At 37.8% G+C, this 12,229-nt stretch overlaps 3 protein-coding genes across 5 annotated transcripts; 2 read left to right on the top strand and 1 right to left on the bottom strand.

Annotated features, from left to right (window-relative positions):
* The first annotated feature begins 541 nt into the window (after window positions 1-541).
* LOC101491898 (heat shock 70 kDa protein, mitochondrial) lies at window positions 542-4,116 on the top strand. Its single transcript, XM_004504815.4, has 6 exons — window positions 542-794; window positions 1,427-1,491; window positions 1,588-1,666; window positions 1,750-2,316; window positions 2,408-3,028; window positions 3,284-4,116. Exons 1-6 carry the CDS (start codon window positions 723-725, stop codon window positions 3,905-3,907), a joined length of 2,028 nt encoding a protein of 675 aa, XP_004504872.1. The 5' UTR covers window positions 542-722; the 3' UTR covers window positions 3,908-4,116.
* A 272-nt stretch (window positions 4,117-4,388) lies between these two features.
* Window positions 4,389-5,134, top strand: LOC113786973 (heat shock 70 kDa protein, mitochondrial). Its single transcript, XM_027335242.1, has one exon. It carries the CDS (start codon window positions 4,389-4,391, stop codon window positions 4,923-4,925), a length of 537 nt encoding a protein of 178 aa, XP_027191043.1. The 3' UTR covers window positions 4,926-5,134.
* A 3,058-nt stretch (window positions 5,135-8,192) lies between these two features.
* On the bottom strand, window positions 8,193-11,594 carry LOC101492234 (transcription factor GTE7-like). Of its 3 annotated transcripts, none has more exons than XM_073369808.1 (4): window positions 10,098-11,594; window positions 9,685-9,922; window positions 9,442-9,601; window positions 8,193-9,329 (listed from the first exon to the last, which is right to left on the bottom strand). In XM_073369808.1, the coding sequence occupies exons 1-3, from the start codon at window positions 11,337-11,339 to the stop codon at window positions 9,543-9,545; spliced, it is 1,539 nt and encodes a 512-aa protein (XP_073225909.1). In that variant the 5' UTR covers window positions 11,340-11,594; the 3' UTR covers window positions 8,193-9,329; window positions 9,442-9,542. The 3 variants fall into 3 exon arrangements, with proteins under 3 accessions (XP_073225909.1, XP_012572444.1, XP_012572443.1); XM_012716990.3 differs by having other exon boundaries at window positions 8,193-9,326; window positions 10,032-11,593; XM_012716989.3 differs by having other exon boundaries at window positions 10,032-11,593.
* Window positions 11,595-12,229: the final 635 nt, after the last annotated feature.

Below are 12,229 nucleotides of genomic sequence, written 5' to 3' on the forward strand. Positions count from 1 at the left end.
TAAATTTTATCTTTGTTATTGAATAGTCAACTCTCTAGTCTATCAATTTGTCGGTCGCGAGATGAGAGTTTTGACTTGCAAAATTCACCTACTTAAGTTGGTATGTCCGATCATCCCACTTCAGAGAGGTTAATAGTGAAGCGGAATAGAATAAAAATAGATTGACCTAATTTTACAATCCTACTACTAACTAACACACTATATAAGCCAACAATTTGATTTATATATATATATATATATATATATATATATATATATATAATTAACTATTGTTTTATATTAAAGAATATATTGTTATATAGACTTATTCTAATGTGCACAAGTGAACTAAATATCGTATGGTGTACATCGTTATTTGTCATTAGATTAAAAAGATTCATCTGATATAGTGGTCCACTATCCACACAAACTCTATTAATTAATAATTAAATATTTTTATTTCAGTTGGTTCGGTCCAAACTACAGCTAGAAACTCTCACGAATTTTCGCACATATTTTTGTGTTCAAAGAAAAAGAAAATTGAATAATATTTGGTATGTCTTGAAGAACACGAATACGATTCTTTCATTTCCACCGCACACTATCATCACTCATTCATTTCGTCACCACAAAAACCCTAAACCCTAATTTATAACCAACCCAACCCAAACTAAACCTCTCTCGTTCTCTCTCTCTCTCTCTCTCTCTCATTCGCGTACACCCTCTCTCTCCTCCGATCCACCATGGCCGCCGCCTTGCTCCGTTCCATGCAACGCCGTAACCTTGCTTCTTCATCTGTCTCCGCTTTTCGATCGGTACATATCTTTTGCTTCATTTCCATCTCTAGTTTAATTTTTTCTGTACATTTCTTTTAATGTTTGTTGTGTTAGCTTATGTGGAAAACCGTTGAAAACTGGAAATAATTTATAACTTTTTCGTTTTTATACTTTTCACATAATTAGTTTATAAGATCTGTTAGACTGAGACGTGATTCTGTGATTATGGTACCTTGTTGAAATTGCGAAGTTAAAGTCCATTTTTTGTATAATTGAAGAATCAACTTGCCGGCGAATCTTCAGATTTTGGTTGGTTTGGTATTTGATTGCTTATGTGCCACGCACCTTTTATATACAAAGATAGAAGTACCTATCGCTTTTCTTGTTGCTGATAATTAGGTTATGTGTATTTTTATTGGATTAGGCCTCACTGTTAGTGTTACCCATGTTCAGTTACACGACGCTATTGCTTTGTTGCATCTAGTCTTATTTTTCATGATTGACAATCTTAGAATTGATTTTCTATTTGTGGAATAGTAAATATATGAATAATAATTGTTGATATCATGGCATCGTTCATAGAATAGTGGTTGTTAGATTTGTTTTGTTCATATATGTGGTCAGCATTATTCAGAAGATAATTTTCATTTTTCTTTTGCATGGTTGTGCAGTTGACAGGAAGCACTAAGACAGCATATGCAGGTCACAATTGGGCAAGTTTGTCTCGACCTTTCAGGTACTTTGTGTTGTTCTGTTTTTATTAGTGTTACACTAATTGGTAATTCCGATTCTCCATCAAATTGCTCATTGTATAATTACTTTTGTACTACAGTTCAAGGCCTGCTGGTAACGATGTCATTGGAATTGATTTGGGTACTACCAATTCATGTGTTTCTGTTATGGAGGGAAAGGCAAGACTCTCTTTCTCTTAATTATTTTTACACATGTTTTCAGTGCATGGTTTATTCCTGAACTAATATTATTCCCTTCTCAGAGTCCCAAAGTTATCGAGAACTCTGAAGGAGCTCGAACAACACCATCAGTGGTTGCCTTCAACCAGAAAGGAGAGCTGCTTGTAGGTACACCAGCAAAGCGTCAGGCTGTGACTAATCCCACAAATACTCTTTCTGGCACCAAACGTTTGATTGGTAGGCGCTTTGATGATGCTCAAACTCAGAAAGAGATGAAAATGGTTCCCTACAAGATTGTTAAGGCACCCAATGGAGATGCATGGGTTGAAGCCAATGGCCAATCGTATTCTCCCAGCCAAATTGGTGCTTTTGTTCTCACCAAGATGAAGGAAACTGCTGAGGCATACCTTGGAAAGACAATTTCTAAAGCTGTAGTTACTGTTCCAGCCTACTTCAATGATGCTCAGAGACAGGCAACAAAAGATGCTGGTAGAATTGCCGGTCTTGATGTCCAGAGAATTATCAATGAACCCACTGCAGCTGCACTTTCATATGGGATGAACAACAAGGAGGGTGTTATTGCAGTTTTTGATCTTGGTGGTGGAACATTTGATGTGTCCATTTTAGAAATTTCTAATGGTGTTTTTGAGGTATGAACACTTATTTCTTATATGCTGTTATCTTTCGTAACCTATCACTAGGTATAATAATGGAAATGATTGCTGATAACATCTTTTTCAGGTGAAAGCAACAAATGGTGACACTTTCTTGGGAGGAGAAGATTTTGATAATGCATTGCTGGACTTCCTAGTTGGTGAATTCAAAAGAACTGAGAGTATCGACCTTGCAAAGGATAAGCTTGCATTGCAGAGGCTTCGGGAAGCTGCTGAGAAAGCAAAAATAGAACTGTCTTCAACATCTCAAACTGAAATAAATCTTCCTTTCATCACTGCTGATGCATCTGGTGCAAAGCATTTGAACATCACATTGACTAGATCCAAGTTTGAGGCTTTGGTAAATAACTTGATTGAAAGGACCAAGGCACCGTGTAACAGCTGTTTGAAGGATGCCAACATATCTATCAAGGATGTTGATGAGGTTCTTCTTGTTGGAGGGATGACCCGTGTGCCGAAAGTCCAGCAGGTGGTTTCAGAGATCTTTGGAAAGAGTCCTAGCAAAGGAGTAAATCCCGATGAAGCAGTTGCCATGGGAGCAGCTCTTCAGGGTGGTATCCTTCGTGGAGATGTTAAAGAGCTACTACTCCTCGACGTAACTCCTCTATCTCTGGGTATTGAGACTTTGGGCGGTATCTTTACCAGATTGATCACCCGCAACACAACAATTCCTACCAAAAAGAGTCAGGTATTGCAATTACTCAAGACTGTTGTTTTCTACTTGTAACTTCTGAGGAAGTGTTTGGTCTTTCAAGAGTATTGTAACATTGAAATCTGCTCCACCCTGCAAACAGTTCTTACTAACATTCCAGGGGCTAAAGAGAGAACCATTGCAAGAAATAAACTTTTCATTTTTTTAGCCAGTTTTATCATTACGGATGTTTATCGCATTATGATTTTTAATATGTAACAAGTATTTTCTAAATTTTGACATCATCCTCAGGTGTTTTCGACAGCAATTGACAATCAGACTCAAGTGGGTATCAAGGTGCTTCAAGGTGAGCGGGAAATGGCTGCCGACAACAAAAGTCTTGGAGAATTTGAACTTGTTGGCATTCCTCCTGCCCCAAGAGGTGTGCCTCAGATTGAGGTCACGTTTGACATTGATGCCAATGGCATCGTTACTGTGTCTGCAAAAGACAAGTCCACTGGTAAAGAACAACAAATCACTATTAGGTCATCTGGTGGACTCTCAGATGATGAGATTGACAAGATGGTCAAAGAAGCAGAGTTACATGCTCAGAAAGACCAAGAGAGAAAGGCTCTTATTGATCTCAGAAACAGTGCAGATACTACTATCTACAGCATTGAGAAGAGTTTAAGTGAATACAGAGACAAGATTCCCAGTGAAGTGGCCAAGGAGATTGAGGATGCAGTTTCAGATTTGAGAAGTGCGATGTCAGGGGACAATGTTGATGAAATCAAATCAAAGCTTGATGCTGCAAACAAAGCTGTGTCCAAGATTGGACAACATATGTCAGGTGGTTCTAGTGGCGGTTCATCAGATGGAGGTTCTCAGGGTGGTGAGCAGGCTCCCGAAGCCGAGTATGAGGAGGTCAAGAAGTGAGGCAATTTAGGTGTGGCTATGTAGCATTTTTTATTATTATGAAACATCACATAATTGCTGGAATCATACAAGGTTGCTTATTTTTGTATGTAATGTTTAAAGCCATTTTTTACTAGAAGGCTTCCTTTTTTAATAGTACTTTTTTAGTACTGAACACGGCTGCTTGAATAACAACTTCCAAATTTATGCAGGAGAAACTTCCAACTTTATTGATCTGACTGTTAATATTACTTTGCACTTAGATTGGATACTTGCATATACTTGTGAAACTTTCATCGGAGAAAGGGTGCACACTAAGATTCCTTTTTTGCTTATAATTAAAGTTTAAGTTAGTAATGTGTATCTTGAGTTTTTTTTGGAATGATCCAGAAAGAAAACAAACAGCACATGCACAGTACATAATTATTTCTCACTCTCACTAACCACCCTGGATAAGCTAAAATTACTGTTGTCATTTTGCCTAGGATAAAGATTGTTTCACATGTGCAAAAGAGGTATTGCATGCATTCCTCCCGCCCCAAGAGGTTTGCCTCAGATTGAAGTCACATTTGACATAGATGCCAATGGGATTGTTACTGTCTCTGCCAAAGACAAGGCCACTGGTAAAGAACAACAAATCACCATACGCTCATCAGGAGGACTCTCAGATGATGAGATTGATAAGATGGTCAGGGAAGCTGAGTTGCATGCTCAGAAAGACCAAGAAAGAAAGGCTCTTATTGACATCAGAAACAGTGCAGATACAACCATCTATAGTATTGAGAAGAGTTTAGGTGAGTACAGAGAAAAGATTCCAAGTGAAGTGGCCAAAGAGATTGAAGATGCAGTTTCAGATTTGAGAAAGGCGATGGCAGGGGACAATACTGATGAAATTAAGTCAAAGCTTGATGCTGCAAACAAAGCTGTGTCCAAGATTGGACAACATATGTCAGGTGGTTCTAGTGGCGGTTCATCAGATGGAGGTTCTCAGGGTGGTGAGCAGGCTCCCGAAGCCGAGTATGAGGAGGTCAAGAAGTGAGGCAATTTAGGTGTGGCTATGTAGCATTTTTTATTATTATGAAACATCACATAATTGCTGGAATCATACAAGGTTGCTTATTTTTGTATGTAATGTTTAAAGCCATTTTTTACTAGAAGGCTTCCTTTTTTAATAGTACTTTTTTAGTACTGAACACGGCTGCTTGAATAACAACTTCCAAATTTATGCAGGAGAAACTTCCAACTTTATTGATCTGACTGTTAATATTACTTTGCACTTAGATTGGATACTTGCATATACTTGTGAAACTTTCATCGGAGAAAGGGTGCACACTAAGATTCCTTTTTTGCTTATAATTAAAGTTTAAGTTAGTAATGTGTATCTTGAGTTTTTTTTGGAATGATCCAGAAAGAAAACAAACAGCACATGCACAGTACATAATTATTTCTCACTCTCACTAACCACCCTGGATAAGCTAAAATTACTGTTGTCATTTTGCCTAGGATAAAGATTGTTTCACATGTGCAAAAGAGGTATTGCATTTACAAATATCGTCACACTGGATGCTAAATGTGTTAACGTGCTAGTCTGGGAGAACCATAAGTGCTGGGGTTGTGGTGTAGCTGGATGTCATCCTGTTTAAGGCATGACGATAATAATGACTGAGACATAAAGAAAATTGCACGTGCCTCTTTGTTAATCATAAATGTTACTTTTGCATCATTGCCCCTTTTTTGCCATGAAGGGATTGTAGAACATGGGTGTTGAAAAACAAAATGAGGGCTCTTAATTAAAGTAACTTTGTTACAAGGGTAAAGTTATAGAAAACATCATGAACTCAACCACTAATAAACTGCTGAGTGTTGACGGAGTTGCAGCATGTTCAGAACGCTTATCATGGGAATCGGAAGGAGATTATTGATTTAATTTCAAATATGATAATGTGCTTAACTTAGCATTGAGGGAATTTGAACATTTATGTGGACCATTCAAGTGTTTTGTTTCTGCACGAGTCCTATACTTTATTTCTTACTTGGCTAGTTGAATAGTGATTTGAGGATAACAGATCCTTTGATAGCTTCTGTTTCTGTTTGCAATTGCCTATCGTATTCTTAAAGAACCGCAAGAGTGGTTTAAGCTGCTAAAGAAATCGAAAATTCAGATGGAGAAAGGTTTTAACTGATAGTGACAGTATATTAGTTGAGCGTTAGAGTGCATGCAGGTACATCTCCACTAGAGTTTGTATCTAAGCTATAATCCCTTTATAAGCGGCAACTAAACAGTGAGAAGCAAAAGTGACTTAATGGAGTTGAACAGACAAATGAATAGGAGGTAATTAAAAATAACTGATATGACATGAAATCAATGCTGGAAAATATTTACTTGACAGCTTTATGAAATCCACATATTTGACGTTCCTTTAATGCCTTATTTTGTTTGGGGAGACAAGTTAGGATCAGCGTTCTCCTTATATATTTAATGAATCCTCTTTCTCTTTAGTTCTTGTTTTCAAGGTATATTGGTGCTCATCTTGATTTTCTCCTCTTTCTCTTGCGGTTTTGGTCAACAGTAGACCAACTTATAATAATCATTAATTAATACTATATGATAAAATAATAATAGTAGTTGATTATCTTATAATATATCAATGACCCTATATAGTTGTTGATTACCTTTTAAATTGATTTATTTTGATCGGATAATTTGTCATCTGATGGTGGGATGATAATGATTGAATGCTCAAAATGGATAGTGTCTTAACTTCAATTTTCAAAAGATGAAAAATCAGGATGGTGTGAAAACTGCACATTTCCCACTTGTGCTGTTTCAACTTATGTTCTTTAAATGAAATTTTTCTCCATTAAAATTCCAGGCAAGTATAGTAATATTATTTATACTAATTCTTTTAATCGATCCGAGCCTAATTTATATTTTTATATTTCTAATTTTTTCTGTGATAACTTAATAATAATAATGCAGAGCATGTGAGTCTGAATATAGTTTTCACTTTTCAGGGTCAAATTTATGCAGCATTACCACTGTTAGCAGAGAAACAATTTCCTATGACTTTATAGGATTGATGTTTCCATGAAATTCATCTACCAAAAAAAAAAAAAAACTGACCCAAATTGAAAGTGTTATGCTCCAACTGGAAACCAAAAGAAAGTTGAGTAATGATTGGTTGACAGATTTGGATAAAGTCCGTATTTTATTTCAGCAATTTCCCAACTGCATTACTGCTACTGATTTACAGTTTACTAGTTGAATGTTAAGGTTGATCAATGACATTCTTATTGAGTTATTACAATGGGCTTTCTTGGGAAACTTCTGCATATAGGTTCTTATGGTTCTTATGAGCAGCTTAGCATATACATGGAGAACGCTTCAACCTTGAGTAGTCAGACATATTTTTAACACTGTCAATTTTTTTAATATATGTGAAATATACAATGAGTATTATAGATAAATTTAAATTATATACACTAGTGTAAATTGAGCTGTTAGATCTATAATAATATTTGATTTTTTGTCAAAACTGTTTATAATGTTTGTCTTTTACCGATTATGTAATACTTTTTACATAGTTGATGCAAATTAAACTCATTAAAGATATAGCAAGTAATTTCTTTGGCTTCCTTTTGTAAAATTATAGAATTACCATATAGTAAGGATTGTTGAAGGAGATTCTCTAAATCAAATTGGATAAAAAGATTCTGATATAATAATTGCTTCAGGGTCTGTTCAAACCTGTTTCCCGGGAATTGGGGGATGAGAAACTGAAAGGAACATCCTGTAGAGGATTACTGAGGAAAGTTACCTGTTGAATTCAAAATTGTCAATCTTGTTTGATTACTGCATGTAGTTTTAATTCATTTTTGCATTCATACCATGTTGTTACACCCGGCTTTATTTGTATGAAAGAGAACAAAGAAAATGGCAATTATGCCTGATTAAAAGTCTCCTAGTTTGACCTTATATTTAAGTATGGATTTCTTTATGACAACTCAAAGCATCTACATCTTTATCACTTCAAATGTAAAATTAAAATCTTATTTGCCCATGTAGTAATCTATCTATCAGTCCGACACGTATATATTTTATCAATATTTTTTAAACAAAAATTACCTAATTGTAAAAATGACCTCTTTTAAAAAAATGATTCATTTTGTGGAACAAATGGTGTACTCCTTAACAATAACTAACATGATTTATCTCCATTCCGATTGGAAAATGCAAAAAGACATGTATACATACATAAATAAAAAATAAAAAACTTAGGAAAGCAAAGTTTCGGGACAAAGAAAATAAACTTAAAACACAAATATTTAAACATCAAAGACTCCTCTCTGTTTTAATTGCAAGAGGGACAAAACTCAAGGAGAACTACAATGAGGATAAACGAACAAGGATGCTTATAAACTTGAGAGCAAATCAACCTCAGAACACCCCTATATTTGCAAGAATACCCGCACAAGTGTTAGCTTATCTGTAATTCTCTGTTACTACAAGTATGATACTGACATCTAACTCCTAGTGAAAATACTGAATAATGTTCTAACAATGCTCAACACTTCTCAGCCTAATTTAAGGCCTAGACCACCACTTCCAAATCAAGATGAATCTCCAACTACTTTCCAGTGAATCGAAGGCTCTTCAATACTCTTCATAATTCTGCAATAAAGGCGTTGCACATGATCAAACTCATAGAGAAACCCACCACCATCACTATCTCTGAACAGACCACCACACCCAGGCTTGTTATCGCCAACTTTGACTGCCACATCAGTGTTCAAACATATCCAGCCCATTGGAGGATGTGGTTTTAGGTACATTTAATTTTACTCATTCTGCTTCTCCCCTAAAATTCATACATGTTATAAAATATAGATAAATTTATCTTTTCAGTTCATGTACGAATTTAAAGGGCTTTTGATGGCTGTATATATATATATATACCCATCGCTATATTTTCTGAGGGAGACTCTTTAGATATACCAAATTACATTTTCATTTTGTATATATGATTCTTCAATGAGGATACTGTCTCTTTTCTCACTTTCCCTGGCTGATCCCAACACAATAGGAAAGGTGGGATTCATCTAATTAGCAATCCAAACAAGTTAATTGCAGATCAGCAAAAATTCTTTCTCCGAAGTCCGAGGAGGGTGATTCATCTACTTACTGTAATGTGTACAAGGTAAACACATAAAAATCACTAATACTATTGATTCTCTTCCTATCCTTCTTAAGAATCTATCCTACTAGATAATTTTTAACCACGTAACTTTCTGGCCTACAAATGCTTTGATTATTTCCAAACCCTTGGGTTGTAGGAAAGATTTATACATCTATGTCGTCACATTGCAAATCTTGGAGCAGGTGCCATATTCCAATCCAATTAGCCACTCCCACGTTGAAACCAACAATCAATGTTCACTACTACTGTACCAAAAATTAAAGACAACCATCATAAATTCGGTCAAATACTCTATCTGCAAAACATTTGTGCCATAGCAGCAAAAGTGATATAAATGCATCAATCAAATAGACATACCTAGCCCAGACACTCAAGCACTACGGCAATGAAGCACACATTTCTTGATCTGCCAACCGGCATCGGTCTAAATGACCATTAATTCCAAAATCCCTGCCCTGCTACGAGTGCCCATTGTCCGCTTCAGAATCACTTCCTGAAGAACTCCCAGAATCTGAATCTGCAAAAGGATCAAAATTGAGGATTCTCCACAACATAATTTCTAGTACAAACTACAAAACATTAAGTAGTCAAAAGATTTACCACTCGACGATGAAGAATCACTACCAGAACTGCTGGAGCTACTCGAACTACTACTGGCATGGCCCCCACCACCACCACCACCACCTACATCCTTATCTTTCTCAATCTCAACAGGAGGGAAATTGTTCACCGGCATATCATCCCCAATGTCAACATCCTCATCACCAGTTTCTATCTTCTTTTGCTTCTTCCCCTCAGATGGAGGGGCTGCATCAAGCTTCTCCCTGTCAGGCAATTCCTGTCAATGCAGATAACAAATTAGAATGTGATGACAAAACATAATCAACAACGCTAAATAAGAAAGCAACATCATTCAAAAGAAGAAAAATGGACAATATGGTTTTTACCCCATTGCCTTTGTTCGAAGGCACATTATTATTATCCATTAGCGCCTGCCGCTTAATCTTGCTCACCATCTTTTTCCAATTAGTCACCAATCGATCGAGTTCCCAGAGAGTCTCTGTATCAACAGCCTCCATATCAAGCTCGATCTCATCACCATCCTGTTCTAGATGCCCGTTTCTCTTCCTTATGATCTGCACAACCTGTTCCATCTTCTCAGCTGGCAAAATCTGTAACCCAAGTCCCAACTTGTGTTTTTCTTCAAGGCTCATTTCCCTCTTATTTGGGTCCCTCGCCTTTGGCTTGGGCTGCTTCAAGGGCTTCACCGGAGGCGCCCTCATCGGGGAAGGTGTGTGCACTGGTGACTGTACCATTGGCGGATTTGAAGTGCTTGGCTGGTTAGAAGTACTAGCTGGGGCAGACAAAGACTCTTGCAATTTCACCGATGGAGGGATTGGAATAGGAACCGGATTCTCTTTCTTCTTGATCCTCTCCGGTTCAACATGTGTCCATGAACTGGCCTGCAATTCCTCTTCAAAACCACGATCATTGAATTGTTCATGAACCGGCCTAAACAGCTCCTCAAACCGCGCAAGAAACTGTTCAGCTGCGGTGTTAACCTCATGTCCCTTGGGATTGTAGGTCAATGCGTTGTTAAACGTCAACCGCACATCGTAAGCAAAATCTGCTGGCGTAGCATAAGCATTCTTGACGAGTTTCTCCTTCACGGTACCCAGATCCATAGGGTGTTTAATTATATCGTAGTAATCGTGAAGACCCAACCCCGAAACGTCCACCGGACTGTTGAAGATCCAAGCGTGTTTGTTTTTCATCAGCTTCTGCAAAATATGACTGCAAGCCTTCATCACGTCCACAATCTCCGATTGCGACCTCTTTAATTCCCTAGCCGCAGGGAAAGGTCGTTTATTGCCGGAGACCTTCTTGCTCGTCGATTTCTTAGGGGGGCCACCACCGTTGTGGCTGGGCTTAGGTTTAAACTCGCCTGACTCAATTCGAATCTTGAGCTGACGAATTTGTAAAAGTTCCGATGCAAGACGGTTTTTAAGCTCATTGAGCTCCGTCTTTGAGTACGTGGCGATGTTGAAGGTCACGTATTGTGAATGGTTAGCGACAACATCGTTGGATCGCCGGTTGATGGACGAAGCATCATCCGACGGCGATTGTGTCCTCCTATTGTTACCAAATTTAGGGTTAGGGTTAGCGTAAGGTACTTTACCCATGAATCCTGCTCCACCGCCTCTGTGCTGCGGCCAGTTTGATTCGTTACGGTTGGCAAGGACGGCGGATGCCATGTAAAAACGAAATCACGGCCGTCCGGTGAGAATCCGGCACTCCTCCGGCATGAAATTTCCAATGCGGGTCGAACAGGACATGAATATTAAGAACGCGTAAGATCACGCGCATCTGATATCACCACGCGCCGTTTGGAAACTACACGCGCCCCCGACGGAGGCAAAGCTTCTGGATCTAGAGAGAGAAGCTACGGGAAAGAAAAAAGAGCGTGTAGGGTTTGGAATTTCGATTACCCTAATCTGAGCGAGAAAGAGAAGGGGCATGAGCCACTTCTTAAAGGCGATGAGATCTGCCCGAGGGTGTTTCGGGCAGTTTTTCTGCCCCTGATTCGTTCTAATTCTTCCATCCAACGGGTATAACTGTTTCTCTGCTTGCCCGTAAAACTGACCGAGAGATCTGGCATGAACGGTATAGATCGTGATTTCGTTCCACGTGCGTGTTTTTCTGCCGTTGATGAAGAGATGGTGACGCTGGAAGTTCTCTTTGATTATGGGTTTTATTTTTAAGTGAATTTGGAAATAAGTGTTCTTTCAAATATAATAAATAAATTAAGGATACGGATCCGACCCGAACCGACCTGGCCCGATCGCCTGTTCATGACGTGGCATCATGTTATGAATAAAACGTATGTTCCACGCTCGGCGCGTAGTTGATTGTTAAACGATTGGACGGCACCGTTTGGATGTATGCATAGCTTAGTGATTGAAAAGCTTACACCGGACCAATTCTTTGAAATGCCTAACATTTTATACAAATTTTTTAATACATTTACTAAATTTTGTATAATTTATAGAATTGTTAAGTAATATAATGTTAATATTATCCGTCTCCAAATATCACTCACCTGTAAACAAATTTATTAACTTTCTTATATATATTTGAAAACCGA

Source organism: Cicer arietinum, chromosome 6 (genome assembly GCF_000331145.2).
Source record: "Cicer arietinum cultivar CDC Frontier isolate Library 1 chromosome 6, Cicar.CDCFrontier_v2.0, whole genome shotgun sequence".
Taxonomy (NCBI): domain Eukaryota; kingdom Viridiplantae; phylum Streptophyta; class Magnoliopsida; order Fabales; family Fabaceae; genus Cicer; species Cicer arietinum.